Source organism: Xiphias gladius, chromosome 6 (assembly GCF_016859285.1).
Source record: "Xiphias gladius isolate SHS-SW01 ecotype Sanya breed wild chromosome 6, ASM1685928v1, whole genome shotgun sequence".
Taxonomy (NCBI): Eukaryota; Metazoa; Chordata; class Actinopteri; order Istiophoriformes; family Xiphiidae; genus Xiphias; species Xiphias gladius.
In genome coordinates, this window is record NC_053405.1 from 21,737,754 (window position 1) to 21,752,788 (window position 15,035).

Below are 15,035 nucleotides of genomic sequence, written 5' to 3' on the forward strand. Positions count from 1 at the left end.
GTCAGTTCAGAACGAGTGTGAACATAGAGTTGTTTGTGAGAAAATGTTTGTGACTTTCCAGGTCAGTGTGCTTTGCCATCTATTTAACGAGAGTCGATCAGACCGACAGTCAAAGGAAGTTCTTGGGGAAATCACAGATTACAACAAACGTTATTCTGGAGCCCCACGACGGGTCAGTACTCCATCAAACCTTCAGACATCAAACAGGACACACGTCCTTCAAACAATTGATTTTTAGTCTTAATTGAAAGTAGTCTCTTATTAGAAACTAGTCCTTCCATTTATTTTTCCTCTTCACCTGTCTGCTTGTTTAAAAGTAGTGGGTGTAACTTTCTTTTACAGTCTTGAATGCAACATCAGATTAGATCATAGGAAAGATGAGAATTCCTCCACTATTTCCTATGATACTAGGTTTGGTAACAGGAACACATGTTCTGCAACCTCAAGGATTTACTTTATTATACAACCACCAATTCCAGACAATGGAAGTATCTGGTTAACACATGTAGCGCTGACGCACTTAGTTGCCCAACCTTGGATGGGTTTTCTTTCCTTTGACATAAACAACTGATTTCGCACAAGGATCTCCACATAAATACATTTAAAATGTGGTGGGGCTGTTTGCTAAAAGGTGGTGTTAAAGTGCACAGGTCTTCACAGTATAGCAGCTGAATGTTGAGTTTAAATAGACTCACACACTTTGAAAATATAAAACTCTATCTTTACATAAAAGGAAATATAGGAAGTCCTAATAAGAATTCAGTGACATTCTATAAGTGCTGTGTGCACGAAAATCGTATTTTCCCTACTTGTCTTTTAATATTATAAAGATCAATCATATCATGTTTGAATGTGTGAATGTTCACATCTTGAACCATTTGCTATTTGTTTTCCTCTCTGACATTTCTTCTTCTCTTGGCCACTAACAGGTGACAGACTACCTGTGTGATGCGCCCCTTCTCCTGCAGTTACTGGCCCGTGGCCTCGGCACCATGGGAGGCCTTGTGTGGCTATTTTTCTTCAGGGTGGCCCTGTGCTGCGTGGGCACTGTGGTGTCCATCTCCTCCCCTCCTTTGGACCCTGTGTCCTCACCAGCAGCAAGTCCCCTAGAAACAGACCCCTCCCTCTGCGGCCTGCTGGGGGTTCTGGATGACCTGGTGGTGGTCATCCTTCTCCTTATCTGCGTTATCAACATCAACCAGCAAATGGTGCCAGAGAGAGGAAGGCACTCTGCAAATGCTACAACCTCACGAGGAGTAATGGGGAATTCACTGTAGACAGATGCTGCTGTGGAGTGTCAGTACAAGCTCTTTTGATATGGACTTTTATTGGATTTCTTCCTTCTGACTGTAGCTAGTGGATGCAAGAATACTGACAATAGCACAGCATGCAACAGTTGAAATGTTAGACGGTGTGTCTGGCTCTCAGACTGTGGACGCAGACTCCAGGCCTGTTTGCCAAGTGTTTACAGAGCCTTGAGCAAGAGTGATACCTGAAATACAGTGTTATGCAGTTTGGTGGTTCAACTTTGATTACAAATCCTTCCTCCTTAAGTTCCTGGGCCTGAAGTGTTTGGCTGGTTAATCCATATTAAATAGGCAAAATCTTAATTAATTCATCATTTATATTTTAATAATCCATAATTTATAGCATCTTACCCCCCAAAACTGAGCAAACTGTCATGTTTACCCCTCTAACTAGGCAGCAATTTTGTCACTTTGTTTCAGCGAGCTCAAGAAAAGCTGTCATGTCAGTACTGTAGTATTGACTTCTATTTAAATACTTTATATTGTATGAAATTGTTTTTATGTTTAAAATAAATAATATTTATTGTCTTAAGTGGGTTTTCTTAATCTTATGACACAGTACACATGCTACTCCTTCTCTATTGATTTATTTATTAGCAAGTTTGGTTTCTGGATTTTCAGCAGAGCAACACTGATAATGTCAGCAGATTTGAATGGTATGTAACAGATGAACCTATGGAACATGTATAAAGTCAACAGGAATCCGTAACAGTCTTCAAGTAATAAAGTATTATAGCAGGCACTGGTAATAATGCAAACAGACCAAGTATCACACTTAGTAAAAAGGTGAAGTACACTATTGAGCAAATTCATTTTTGACAGCACCAGAGATTTAAACGAGTATCATTGTATGTTGCTGCACCAGGCAGCTGCGTTCTTGAACATGCGTAGCCAGGGTGAAGGTGTGAGAGAAGGCCTGAAGTCCCTCGGGGCCCAGGGCCACTGCCAGCTCAGGGTGCAGCGCTCAGGGTGGGGCATCATGGCCAGGTGTCTGCCGTCCCTGGAGCAGAGGCCTGCGATACCCTGCGGGGAGCCGTTAGGGTTAAGAGGGTACTCTTCGGTGGGACGACCTTGGTCGTCAAGGTAGTGTAGGGGGGCGAGCCCACCAGAAATAGTCTGGTCCTGAGCCTGGGAGCTATGGAATTGCATCAGACCTGCAGAAAGGAAAGAGGTTTGGGGAAAATCAATATCAAACACAGCTACTGATCACAGAACCTAGTGAACTGTGACATGTGAGTTAGCAGGATGAGTTGCTATTGCATAAGTTCAAAACTTTCACACTGAGCAAACCTTTTGTACTCAATTATGATCCAATTCTGCATTCAACAGCCACTTAAATATTTCTCACAACTTGTTGGTTTTTGGCCAGAAATTTGTTCCACAACTGTACAACTACTGTACGTGATCGACTCTATGGAAGATTTTACTCGTTCTTGATTGTACCTTCTCCATGTGCAACCCAGACTCCCAGAGCTGATCCCTCCATGCCTTGGAGCCAAATGGATGGGGAAGCCTGGATCCCAACGCTGACGAATCGCGACTCAAACCTGCCAGACTTATTATGAATCAACACCACTTCAGACTCTGGGGTAAAATTTGAAGAGAATAAGAAAACGTTTAAAGCTCAGTAGCAGCTGCAACAAATCTCCTGTGATGACAACATTCATTTTTTCTCTTATTGCTGTTACAGTGTCTCAATTCACTTCTAGATTATTATTTTACCCATCATCATCATCATCATCATCATCATGAAATTTGTACGCAACATTTTCACTGCTTTTCCTGCCCTCTCCTCTTACCTGCTCCATCCTTGCCTTCTCCCACCCAGCCCAGCAGGGCGAGCAGCTGGCAGCCATTGCACACACCTAGACTCAGTGTGTCGTCCCGCTGCCGGAAGCGATCAAAATCAGCCTTGGCCTTGGGGTTATATGCAACAGTCGCAGCCCAACCTTTTATGAAAGGAGAATACTGTTACAAAACACATATATGTATATATAAAGGGAGGCATCTTTATAAGCCATTTTTGGCTTCAAACCTCTCCTGCACAATGTTAAAAGTTTTATTATTTTTTTAAATTTCTGCTGTATTTTTATACATATGTGCAAATAAACAAACAATGAACCTTTAGCAGATCCAAGGACGTCTGCGTAGCTGAATCCACCAACAAACACTACTGCTTTGAAATGCTCCAGGGTCAGGGAGCCAGAGCACAGATCCTGCATCGTGACATCCCACACCTACACACAAATATAGACAAGGGTCATGCACGTCAGCTGTACAGCTTTGGTAAACATATACCCAATTGATAAAGGTAATTATATCTTATACCTACCTCAAAGCCTGCCATATACAAAGACACAGACATCTCTCGGTCTCCGTTACTACCTTCCTCTCTCACCACTGCTACACGAGGCTGCCTTGCAGCTGAAAGACGGCAAGACACATAGGAGAGATTTATGATCAACAGAAAAAATGCGTCAGTGACAATTTTAATACCTGATAATCATACACATTTGCTATTTCGTTTGCTATTGATGTAATCACACACAATGCTACAATTTTCATATTGTAAATGTGAATTCCATTTATTAATTTATTTTATTAGGAATATTTTTTGGTCAGACACTATTTTAGTCTTCATTTGGCATTAATTTTGACATATAGAGGCAAAACGATAAATTGATTAATCACATAACTAATAGGCGAACTGATAATGAAAATGAAGATTAGTTGCAGCCTTGGAATACACTAAATAACTGTAAATTTGATCAATTCTGTTTAGTCATACTGAGCTGGCTGATGCTGGGCGTTTCAGAGGGGTCGAAGGTCAGTTTAAAGTAGGGCTGTGTCCTCTTGGCCAAACCCTCCTCTTCCTGTTTAACACAGATCTCATTGGCCTGAAGGCGCTCCAGCTGGAAACTGGTGTCCTCCCACAGTGCTCTGAGGTTAGGTAGCGGCTCTCTCAGTAGCTCTTGTCCATCCACACGAACACTGACCTGGAAGTCAATTGAGAGAAATAGAAAAAAATGATCATCACAGAGGAAGTGTAAAGGCTTAAGATACATATTGAGGTTGACGTCTCACCATAGCCTCTGGTCCGAAGCCACAGGTTCTGCCGATACGGTTGCACTGCACACCTGCGTCGCTGAATCTCTGACACACTGTTTCTACATCAGACTGTGAAACCTCCAGAACCAATCCCAACTCCTCGCTGAACAACAGCTCCATGACTGTGCAGATAAAGAGGCACAGTATTGAAAAAAAAAAAAAAAAAACAAAAAAAAAACCGACAATAACTTTGTGTTGTCATGCTTACAGTTTGTATTGTATGCCTTAATATGCAGTTCAAAGGGAAAAAAAATCCAAAAGTCAACTCACTAACCTCCAGTTCCTTGTGATGACAACTCAACATCAATTCCACGGTTTCCTGCAAATGCCATCTCCAGCAGGCAGGAGATGAGGCCTCCATCACTGATGTCATGTCCTGCGCTCAGCAGACGATCTGAAAGAACAGGGGGGGAAAAAAAAAAAAAAAAAATCAGAATGCCTCTGTTCTCTCTTCTATTTTTTTTCTTCCATACTTTCTAATAATTATTCACTTACAATCCACTTAAAATTTTATATCAGATTTACTTAACTTCAAAATCACACAGATTTACTGAATAAACAACTTTAAAGGGTAGAAAATACACAGTAAAAGCACTAGGTGGCTGTGTCAATGCAGCACAAAACTGTGGCCCAGTGAGTGGAGTATGAAAATAAAGCTAAAATTCTCTCACAGACTAAAACACAATACACAAAGCTAAACTTTTTTCATTTCTGTGGCAGGTATTTCTTTGCCTGCAGGTGCAAGCTGACCGTGTATGAGTGTCTGAGTTGTGTTGAAGCAGGCAGTCAATAGTGCTGGCTGGTCCAGGTCAGGAGAGCAATCTCCAAGCTGGCCGTAGCACTGAGCCAGGGCAGACCCTCCAAGACGATGACGGCCTGGACTGAGAGGAACCCACAACAACACGCCTGCAGACAAAGGGGACAAAGGGTCAGAGGCATGTGATATGTTGTCTTAGAGTGTGTGTGTGTGTGTGTGTGTGTGTGTGTGTGTGTGTGTGTGTGTGTGTGTGTGTCTCTGTCTGAGTGTGTCATACCTTTGCCATCTGGACCCTCAAGATCGGGCGTCACAGTGGCCGTGATGTCAGGACAAACAGCATATGCCGAGATAACCAGAGCACCTGAAACAGAAGCAGGATGAAAGCCAAGTTTAATTAAAACACACACAAACAAACTCCTAAAGACAGACAGACAGTGAGAGTACCTGGAGCTTTGACCGTCTCTTTCCCCACTCTTGCGGCCATACTTAAAGAGTCCTTGCCCCCATCGATGGCCACTCCAAGCTGACCCATGACCTCACACATGGCTTTGCAGGCCTCCCACAAACAAGCTCCTTCACCGGGCAACTTGGCAGCCCACATCCAGTTACCACTACACTTCACATCCTAAAACACATGTACAGTACATTGTTGAGGTAAAAAACAAATCATTGGATATTTGTCACATTTCTGACCTAATCTATCTTATTTTATTAAGTGGGGAAAGGATTATGCATCTTGCATTTTGATTCATTTTTAATTATTTTGCAGATGTCAATTGATAAATTTCCCCTGTTTGGGTTCTGACTCAAACAGATTCTTTGAAATTCCTCACTCTCTCCCTTATCCGCTCACCTTAAGCGCTGTGACTCTGGCAAACACCAGATTGGTAAGAGCTTCTCCCACAGCCATACGAGCCCCCGCCGCAGGACAGACGAGCCCTTTAATTGGCTGCTCCCCGATGGCCGTCGCTGCTCCCTCTAGGCTGAACGGTGACAGAGCAACAACAGCAACGTCGGCTAGTGGGGTGTGAAGAGGGCCGACACACTGTTGCTGGGCAACCAACCCAGTCACAGACCGGTCCACCTGAAAGAGGGAGAGCGCGAAGACATGAATAATCACATGCTGTCTGCGCAAATTTACTTCTGCAGAGACAGACGGACAACACACACCTTGTTGGTTAGGTAGCGTTTGGACGCCACAGCAGGCAAACGTAAGACTCTATCCAGAGCATCTTTGACTGTCAGCCCAGCAGGAAGAGCCAGCAGCTTGAGGGTCGGGGTCAGACGCTCCATCTTAAACTCCTTCTGAGGCATCTTTCCCAGAACCCACTCCAGCTGAAGGTCGACAGGACAACGCCCTCCGTCTGCTTGATCACCACTACCCCCCTCATCATCTACTAGCACAATCTGCGGGAGAAGTCAGACAGAAATAAACACAAAGATGCTGATTTGGGAACTGATTCAGTGTGATACTTGAGGTTTTCCAGGGGTATGATGTGGCTAGTGGCCACTATTTTATCGACTTGATCTAGGCTGAAACGTGCCCTGCCGTCTCCGGTGATGTTTCCCACAAAGTCAACGGGACACTTCTCCCTCTGACACACCCTCTCCAGGAAAGACCTGTCTGATGGGCTGAGCAGCAAGGCATTGCTCTCCTGATACTCTGCTCCCCACAGCTCCAACACACTCAAAGTGGGGTCCCCTTTCTACACAGCAGAGAAAGAGCGGAGAGGACAAAAATGAGGGTGAAATAAAATGAGAAATAGCAGAATGTGTGTTTGTGTATCTTAGTGTTTGTAGCTGTGTTCATGCACCGATTACCTTGAATCTGCTGCAGTAGATTATAGCTCCAGCTGGCTCACTGAGCTCCTTGAGCACATTACCTAAAGATGAGAAGATGTCTCAATACCTTAACTTTTGTCTAATTTCCTAAGCTTTATAAAAATGCTGAAAAAAGCCCTATATTTCATACCATTTCCTCCCGCCCCCTGATCATGTATACTGCAGACTGGATTGCCACTGCTTCTTTCCAGGCACGCCCTTAGAGCGCGATTCATCTTCTGCTCCATTTCAGCATCTCCCCTCTGCACTGCACCCAGATCCCTGTCGCTGGAGTTGTCCCCCTGGACCTACAAGCCAAAATATATTCAAATACACTGAAACTTGGGGTCACTGATTGTCTCAGTGGGATTTAATGTAGCACCCCTACTTGTACAGAGGAGGCCGCTCCTCCTCCCACGCCGATCCTGTACACCGGCCCTCCGATCTTCACCACTTCCATCCCTGATCGAAAGGAAGAGCAGAGGGAAACTGTGAGTCATTGATCGATATGTGTTAATAGAGCCTCTGCATTGATTAAACTCCTTTTACCTACAGAGTTAAAACGTTACCTGTCTGTGCCTCTTCTTTCTTCACATGTGTATCTTCAATAGAACCGAGACCACCGCTGAACATGATTGGCTTAATCCACTCTCGCCGCTCACCATTAGCCAGCCGCATACCAAAGGAGCGAGCAAAACCTAGAAGGGAATTATATAAAAACAGTATAAAAGAAATTGATTGAAATTGACTGAACTGATTTAAATTTAATAAAAGTAGAAAAACCCCCAAACATATGCTATTTGCAGTTTTACGGATACAATTTGTTTTCCTTTTCTCCGTTTCCTATACTTAAAATAATATCTTATTTTTTTGCCAACTACTCAGTCTAAGAGAAAGATCTTATCACACATTGGTTGTGGTAACTTCTGAAAACTAATTTCTGCAATAATGAAGATAATATTATACTGCATCCCTGTTTTACAGTATGCGTTGATCAGCTCTGTCCTGTCACCTGTTTTGATTCAGGTGAAGAATTAGCTGTGGAATATAATCTAGAAATGCTTCAGTATATATAGCGTAAGTTTCCTTACCTGACAGGACAGGTTCCCCAAACTTGTTGCCGTAGTCTGATGCTCCGTCACTGGCCTCGATGGCCACCTGCAGCGGAGGGGCAAAGCTGGAGGGATACTCCCAGCCCTCTCCTTCAGACTCCCAGGGGAGAACGTAACCTGGAGAGAAGGACAGTAAGAAAAGACGTGTCGCACTGTCCAAGTTAGTTTTCTGTGTCTCTATTAACAACTATTTCACTTCATATTCTCATATTAGTTATGGTTTGCCTCAGGGTTTAATTTTGAGACCAATTTTATTTTCCCTATACATGTTTCCCCTGGGGCACATCATTTGTAGACATTTTGTAAACATGTGTCTCTTTCCATCGTTATGTTGATGACACTCAGATGTACCTCACTAGTAGGCCCACTGGCGCTGGCATGCTAGAGGACTGCTAAAAAACTGGATGCCACAAATTTTTCTTCAGCTCAACTCCAGCAAAACAGAGATCCTTGCCACTGGGTCACAACACATCACAACACAATTTCTGCCATCTGCTTGTTCCATATTAGGACATATGAAGTCTGTTGCAAGAAATCTTGTTTTGTTTGATAGTAATTTAAGTTTTGAACAGCATACCACAAAGCTTGTTCAATCATGTTTTTAATCACAGAAATATTTTAAAATATACAATATTTTCGTCAACTCATCAGTGAAGGAAGTGTTCAAAATGTCTTATGCTGAAAATATTTATTGAAACTTGTCCAAGGAGAATGGAGAAATTGTCAATACAAGTTTGTGTGCGTGATGACGTCTGCATTCCGAAGCTCGGTCCCCTTTGTTAAGTCTTTTAACCCTTACAGATTATGTTACAAATGTTTGTTGATGTTAATTTGCTGCCTTGTATGAAGCACTTTATAATTTGGATTTTGAAAAGTGTTCAATAAATAATAATAATAATAATAATAATAATAATAATAATAATGTTATGATAATCATCATCATCATTATTATAAGTGAGGAAAGTAAAGCAAACCGTTTTAGGGTTCCACCCATTCTAACCTGGTATATGCAGATTGCCGAAGCAGTATCCTGCAGTGCCGGCGATGACGTGGCCCCCTCGTCCCGCACTCTGGACATCTCTGATACGACCTCCTGTTCCTGTGGTGGCCCCACTGAATGGTGCTACACCTAGACGTCAGACGAGATGGAAAGTTATTATATGGAAAACAACACATGAGGAATAAAGGACACTTGTGTTTCAAGTAAGCATCATTTTGTTTGTCCAAACCTGTCGGGAAGTTGTGTGTCTCTGCAGTGAAGATGACATGTCGTAGTGAGTGCCGTGTCTCATACGGGCTGGCTTGGGATGGATCTTTTGGGTAAATACACTCCATTTCCATGCCTTTGATACCACTGGGCACATACACACATGGATTCAGTGTGAAATGCACACACAGACATACACACTCACAGCATCTTTGGTTGCTCTGTTGCTTACACTCCTACCTGCTGTTGTCGCAGAACTTGATGACGTTGTTCTGGTTGCTGTGACGCTGGGTGTCCATTATGAGACTGAAAAGAGTCTCATTCTGCTCCTGCCCGTCCATCACCATCCGCCCCCGGAAGAACCAGTGACGACTGTGCTCACTGGGACACCACAGGGCAGAGAGAGCATTAGAGAACAAAAACACCCAGAAACAAAAACTACAGTGCCTAGCAACACACTGCACACAAACCCCACCTGTTGGACTGGGCCAGGTCAAAACACTCCACGCTAGTGGGGTTCCTTTTAATCCTCTGGAACATTGATGTGTAGTAGTCCAGATCCCAGGAGTCAAAGGCCAGACCTGTTTTAAGCAAATCACACACTAGAGATCTTGAATCACCAAAAAACACAACATATTGTACGTGTAGAATTTTTTTCTTATAACTGCAATGCAGGCAACAACCCACGGAGAAGTCAACACTAATAGAGGTGTACATTGAATCAATCAACAGAAACACAGACACAAACACACACACAGTGAGATCCAAACAGCTATTTATATCCTCTGCATGCTTCAAGGGAACAGAAACCCAACTAAAAACTATTTGACATAGTTTTGGTTTATGTACAGTTAAATCAAATTCTACAGAATTTAAACTTATGAAATTCTGAAAGGATTATTATTATTATTATTATTCAAAAGTATGCGTTGATTTAAAACAATGTCATGTCACTCATAGCAATTTGTGTCCCTTATATTAAACACCATGTTTAACTTGACTGGGGAAGCAACATAGTGAAAGCAAAATCAGTCCTTAGGGGGAATAAGGCAGCTTTAGGGTCAATAAAAATCCTTTAGGCCATTTTTAATTATCTCCTCAGTTCACCAGTTGAGCATGAGTGAACCTACAAAGCATGTACTTAAATTGTTCTCATCTAATTATTCTCATTGAGCAGCTTTTGAATATTAATGAAGTTGGGAAGAAGTGAATAAGCAGAGCATAAACGCAAGCACGCACACCACGTTTTGTCGCAGTGGTTAGTGTCCGTCTGAAACTATTCATACAAAGAGAGGAACGGTTTGTGAATAACCAATATATAATACATGAATATGAAATGCATTATTGTTTTGTGCATCGGGTAGTAGAAAGTAAAACTGTTAACTTTTATAGTTTATAGTTTTTATTTTATATACTGTCTAGTTAGTTTATAGTTTTATTGCTGCAACCCAAACCAAAAAGATCAACTTAATCCTTATCTAACTTTCCATTAAATAGATGGAGCCTTTATCTCTTTTTTGGATTTCACAGCACATTGGACACACATGCACGTGCAAGATAATGAGCAGCATCATCGCTGTCCTGTGACTTTAACCAGCTAAGTAATAATGTCATGCATCATGTGGCATTATTACCTCCACCAGCACACGCAGTGTAATCATAAATAGCTGCAAGACTGAAAAGAGGCATAAAGAAGGAGAAAGGTAAGTGTACATTAAGTACTAGTCTGAGTGACAAAAGTAAAAGCAGAGATGGAAAGAGGCTGAGGCTGAATAGTGCAAAGACAAACTCCTCCAATTTGGAAACTGTAAAGGGAGTCTCACCCAGATCATCGTTTGCTGTCTCCAAGGCTGCACGACCCTTCCCCAGGATGTCCACCTCAAACACTGGTTGTGGTTTGGTTTCCACAATGAAAGAGGTGATGGGATGCTGATAGACACACTCGGTCATACTGTCATACAGACACTCAATAAGTTTGTTTAGATCTCCATTGAGCTTGGTAACACTCTCTCCCTTTTTGGGCTGGAGGGGAGAGAGAAGCAGGGACATGAAGTGACAAAACAATCCTGAATCAGCGCTCTACAAAATAATTGTGTGTGTGTGTGTGTTCAAACCTTGATTAGAAACCTGCGAGACAGCTCAACCCGCGTGACATTAGTGAGACCGGCACTGTGGCAGATGGACACAGCGTTAGTGGACCAGGCGGTGGAGAAGTTCAACCTGAAGGGCAAAAGAGCAACAATGCCAATAAATACTGTTGAAAAAACAAAATCTTAGGCTTCATTGTCACTGCAAATCATGTTTGCCTAAAGCCTGTTTGACAGATTAAAATTATCAGTGAAGATTTCCATATTATCTTCCAGTGGACACAGTGAACATCTCCTTACTTCATGAGAAAAAAGCGATTCATAAAAAACTAAATAAATAAATAAATAAAATTAGTAAAAATTGTAGTTGATGCTCTAAGCAGCTGTACATAACTGTATATGTCCTGGTCAGCATGCAAGGACATGCTAAGACTGACAGTAAGTGCTACTGGGATGTAAACTATATTTGTTAAGTGATACTAATCCCTCTATGCAATTTGCTAGTTTGAACGTTTTTCAGACTGGATTTTATTTACGTGGAAATTTTCATTTTTACTCTGCTGGTGGCAACTGAATCAGTTAATCTGATCCATATCTGATATGTTTTGTCTTTTCGGGGTCTCAGGGTGTTACAACTCTATGACATTTGGTATGAAAATTCATGATAAGCTCTGGATGAATATTAATGTTTTCTGACCCGTGCTCTATTGAGACACACAAGAAGTATTAAAATAATGACCAGCTTATTATGATATTTATGGAGCAAATACATGATCCTCAGCACATAAACCTTAAATGTTTTGGGCACTTGATGAGCTTCCCTCCAGTGTCATTCTCAAGCCAAACTTAACATTTTTGTCCCTCTAGTAATAAGGCTCTATGAACATAAAATTCTTAAGGATAGTGATTGAACTTGCTTTTATTTGGTGGCAATCAACACTGCAGCTTCTAGGGGTCACTAGTAGGGCTTAACATCTGATACATGTAAGGAACTGTACAGACTCCCTTTATAAATGTAACTGCACCTTTATGATAAAATTTGTGCCCAGCTTGCTCCAGTGTTAACAACCCAGTTCTAATGAGCAAATGATACTGAAATTGAGCAGACTTCTATATTTTGGTCACATCACGAAAAAAGAAAAAAGCTCAAGAACTTTGACTTGTCAAGAATTAACTTTCATGCTCAACGTATAGAAACCTGATATCCATACGTGAGAGTCTTTTCATGTAACTCTCAGTTAACACGTTTTATAATGTCTTCAGTATAATGAAAATAAAGCTCACTGTGGGACAAAAGCAGACCCACAGCATGTAATCCAGGTAACTGATCAGACTGCTTGGGTACAGCACTACCTCGGTCCGATCTCCACCAGTTTCTCCCCGCTGCCCTCTATGAGATTTGGTTTCTCCGACAGGGGGTCCGCCTGCAGGGGAGGACGAAACAACCAGAGGAGAACCTCCTTCTGCTCTGCACTGAGACTCTCACAGCCTGCAGCAGAGAGCAAGAAGAAAAGCTTTGCAGAGGTGGAAAACATGGAAAAGGGATAAACAGCAAGAGGAAACCTCAAGGTACAAGTTAAATGTATATACATAGCTTTTTATCAATTGTTTTGATGCCCACAGCCTTAAATTATTAGCCGTTACACACTCACCTGTCAGCTCCACATTGTAGCACAGCTCCGTGGTGATTGACAGCTGGTGGTAGAGCTTGGCTGCCCGTTGTAAGGCTCGCCCGTTAACAGCTTCATTACTGTAGAACCGCACCACAGCCATGACTGATTGAGAGATTAAAAAAAAAAACATTCACTTTAAAAACCTTCCATTAATAAAATCAATCAGAAACCATCACAGGTGATGGATTGCGGGCATAATTTTTTTTCCGATGAAACTGATCTACTTCGTCTTAATAAGTGCATATTCTAATGTAATGGATGGTCAATACTGATAAGCAATGATAAGTAAGGACTCAGGACTGTTTTTGCATTTTCTCACTATTTTATCTGGAGACCTTTGTCTCCAGATGAACCCAGGTCAAGATAAACTGATAATCAGATGGGAGGCCACTATTGAAACTGTGCAAACGCTGGAGCCTGGAGTATTACCACAGACATGAACACACAAGAGCCTCCATAACATCTGTGTAAGGGCTCAGTGCGTGCTGACCATGAAGATGACCTTAAAAACCCAAGGGACGTATAGATGTTAAGATAAGCAAAATTAATCTGCAAACATGATTTATTGTCAAAATAAGGGGTGTACATTATCTTTCGACTTGAAAAATTTTAAATTTCCAGAGTATAATCACTGCATCAAGGTCATATTATTTTGTCCAAGAAAACCATTCATATTTTGATCAAAACATCATAGTTTACAATATTGGTGATTTCATTCAGGACTTTCACAAAAGCCTGTCAGCAAACTCCTCGTGCAACACAAGCTTCACATTTTTACAGTGCTGGTATTATGGCTAATTCAGAACAATAATAAATGCATGTTTCTTTCAAAACTAATTCAAACCCTGAACACACACACACACACAGTCTCGGCCTCCTGACAATTGGGCCATTGATTGTGTGCATGTTGGAGGTCACACACTTCACGGTCAGGAGCTTTCTGTTAGTCCTTAACCACATGGAGAAGAATGATGCAGCCTCCTTGCAAAACACACACACACACACACACACACACACACACACACACACACACACACACACACACACACACACACACACACGCGCGCGCCACTTTTGGAGATATTTCATAGACTTGGATTCATTACATGGAGACTTACCCTATCCCTAACCACTGACACAAAAATCTAGTTTTTCCCAGTTGGAGACAAGGCTTTTGTCCCCAAGTAGACAAGCTGTCCCCAATTAACTGGTCTTTAGCCGGAAATGTGTCCCTAAAAGTAGCCTATGACAGACAAACAGACAAACACACAGACACACAGATTTACCAACACTGACTAACTGTGATGCAACTTGTCAAGGAGTATCAAAGAGCCTGTCTACAGTAACAGCATGGAGGATACAAGTGACACCAGGTGACATGAGACAACAGCAAAATAAATCCCTTTTACTTTTACAGCATGTTAGCACAATGTTGGAATGGTTTCTCCTGTTTCGTTGGGTCGAAGCCAAACATGCTAACAGAAAAAAAAAAGGTACCGGAGTTAGCAGAAGGCTAGTTAGTAACGTTAGCTAACTTACGGGAAGCAGCCTCCGCGGTTGACTCTTTGTTTAGGATGGAAAGGTGAGTTGCCGCTCAGCCCTGGGGTCCTGGAGAAACTTCGGGACTGAAAGAAGTTTGGTTGGTGAAGGTCTGCACCCTGCCAGGACAGGATGGATGGACGTCTACACACGTGTGAGCGCTCCAACTGCGTGCGCATGCGCGGCTGCTGTTCTATTCCATTGAACGAGTGTGGATGGTCACAGAACGGAATCTTATGACTTTATTTAACTGATAATCTGGGGTTTATTTCCATTTACATTCTACAGTTAAAACCTCATGGTGGTATTTTATAGGCTGCTTCCAGTGTTTTTAGACTCGGCATTTAAATTTGGCTAAGTTTAGGTCTACTAAAGAAGAAACAGATGAGTCAAAATGACACTCTTTCAAAGAGTTTGGGGAAAA

At 42.1% G+C, this 15,035-nt stretch overlaps 2 protein-coding genes across 7 annotated transcripts in view; one reads left to right on the forward strand and one right to left on the reverse strand.

Annotated features, from left to right (window-relative positions):
• Nucleotides 1-1,872, forward strand: part of si:dkey-183n20.15 (RING-HC_RNF170 domain-containing protein) — an 8,599-nt gene extending 6,727 nt beyond the window's left edge. For 4 of the 5 annotated variants that reach the window (XM_040128654.1, XM_040128653.1, XM_040128656.1 and 1 more), the window contains 2 exons: nucleotides 62-172; nucleotides 930-1,872. In XM_040128654.1, the coding sequence (XP_039984588.1) occupies nucleotides 62-172; nucleotides 930-1,277 (459 nt within the window). In that variant the 3' untranslated portion in view covers nucleotides 1,278-1,872. The remainder of the gene's footprint in view (nucleotides 1-61; nucleotides 173-929) is intronic. The other variant, XM_040128657.1, reaches the window with a different exon arrangement.
• pfas (phosphoribosylformylglycinamidine synthase) lies at nucleotides 1,595-14,836 on the reverse strand. Of its 2 annotated transcripts, none has more exons than XM_040128643.1 (28): nucleotides 14,612-14,836; nucleotides 13,052-13,174; nucleotides 12,753-12,888; nucleotides 11,427-11,532; nucleotides 11,136-11,334; nucleotides 9,788-9,893; nucleotides 9,553-9,693; nucleotides 9,335-9,459; nucleotides 9,106-9,234; nucleotides 8,085-8,222; nucleotides 7,563-7,691; nucleotides 7,382-7,455; nucleotides 7,145-7,301; nucleotides 6,994-7,055; nucleotides 6,717-6,878; nucleotides 6,343-6,579; nucleotides 6,026-6,256; nucleotides 5,617-5,797; nucleotides 5,450-5,533; nucleotides 5,166-5,321; nucleotides 4,690-4,809; nucleotides 4,392-4,537; nucleotides 4,096-4,303; nucleotides 3,640-3,731; nucleotides 3,430-3,544; nucleotides 3,107-3,256; nucleotides 2,751-2,891; nucleotides 1,595-2,461 (listed from the first exon to the last, which is right to left on the reverse strand). In XM_040128643.1, the coding sequence occupies exons 2-28, from the start codon at nucleotides 13,170-13,172 to the stop codon at nucleotides 2,151-2,153; spliced, it is 3,957 nt and encodes a 1,318-aa protein (XP_039984577.1). In that variant the 5' UTR covers nucleotides 13,173-13,174; nucleotides 14,612-14,836; the 3' UTR covers nucleotides 1,595-2,150. The 2 variants fall into 2 exon arrangements, with proteins under 2 accessions (XP_039984577.1, XP_039984578.1); XM_040128644.1 differs by lacking the exon at nucleotides 14,612-14,836 and adding an exon at nucleotides 14,191-14,319.
• Between the last annotated feature and the right edge of the window lie 199 nt (nucleotides 14,837-15,035).

Coding starts and splice junctions, on each gene's coding strand:
- pfas (XM_040128643.1), bottom strand. CDS start 13,172: ATGGCTGTGGTGCGGTTCTACAGTAATGAAGCTGTTAACGGGCGAGCC. Junction 6,879..6,993: donor TCTACTGCAGCAGATTCAAG/GTAATCGGTGCA, acceptor TCTGCTGTGTAG/AAAGGGGACCCCACTTTGAG. Junction 3,545..3,639: donor TGTATATGGCAGGCTTTGAG/GTAGGTATAAGA, acceptor ATTTGTGTGTAG/GTGTGGGATGTCACGATGCA.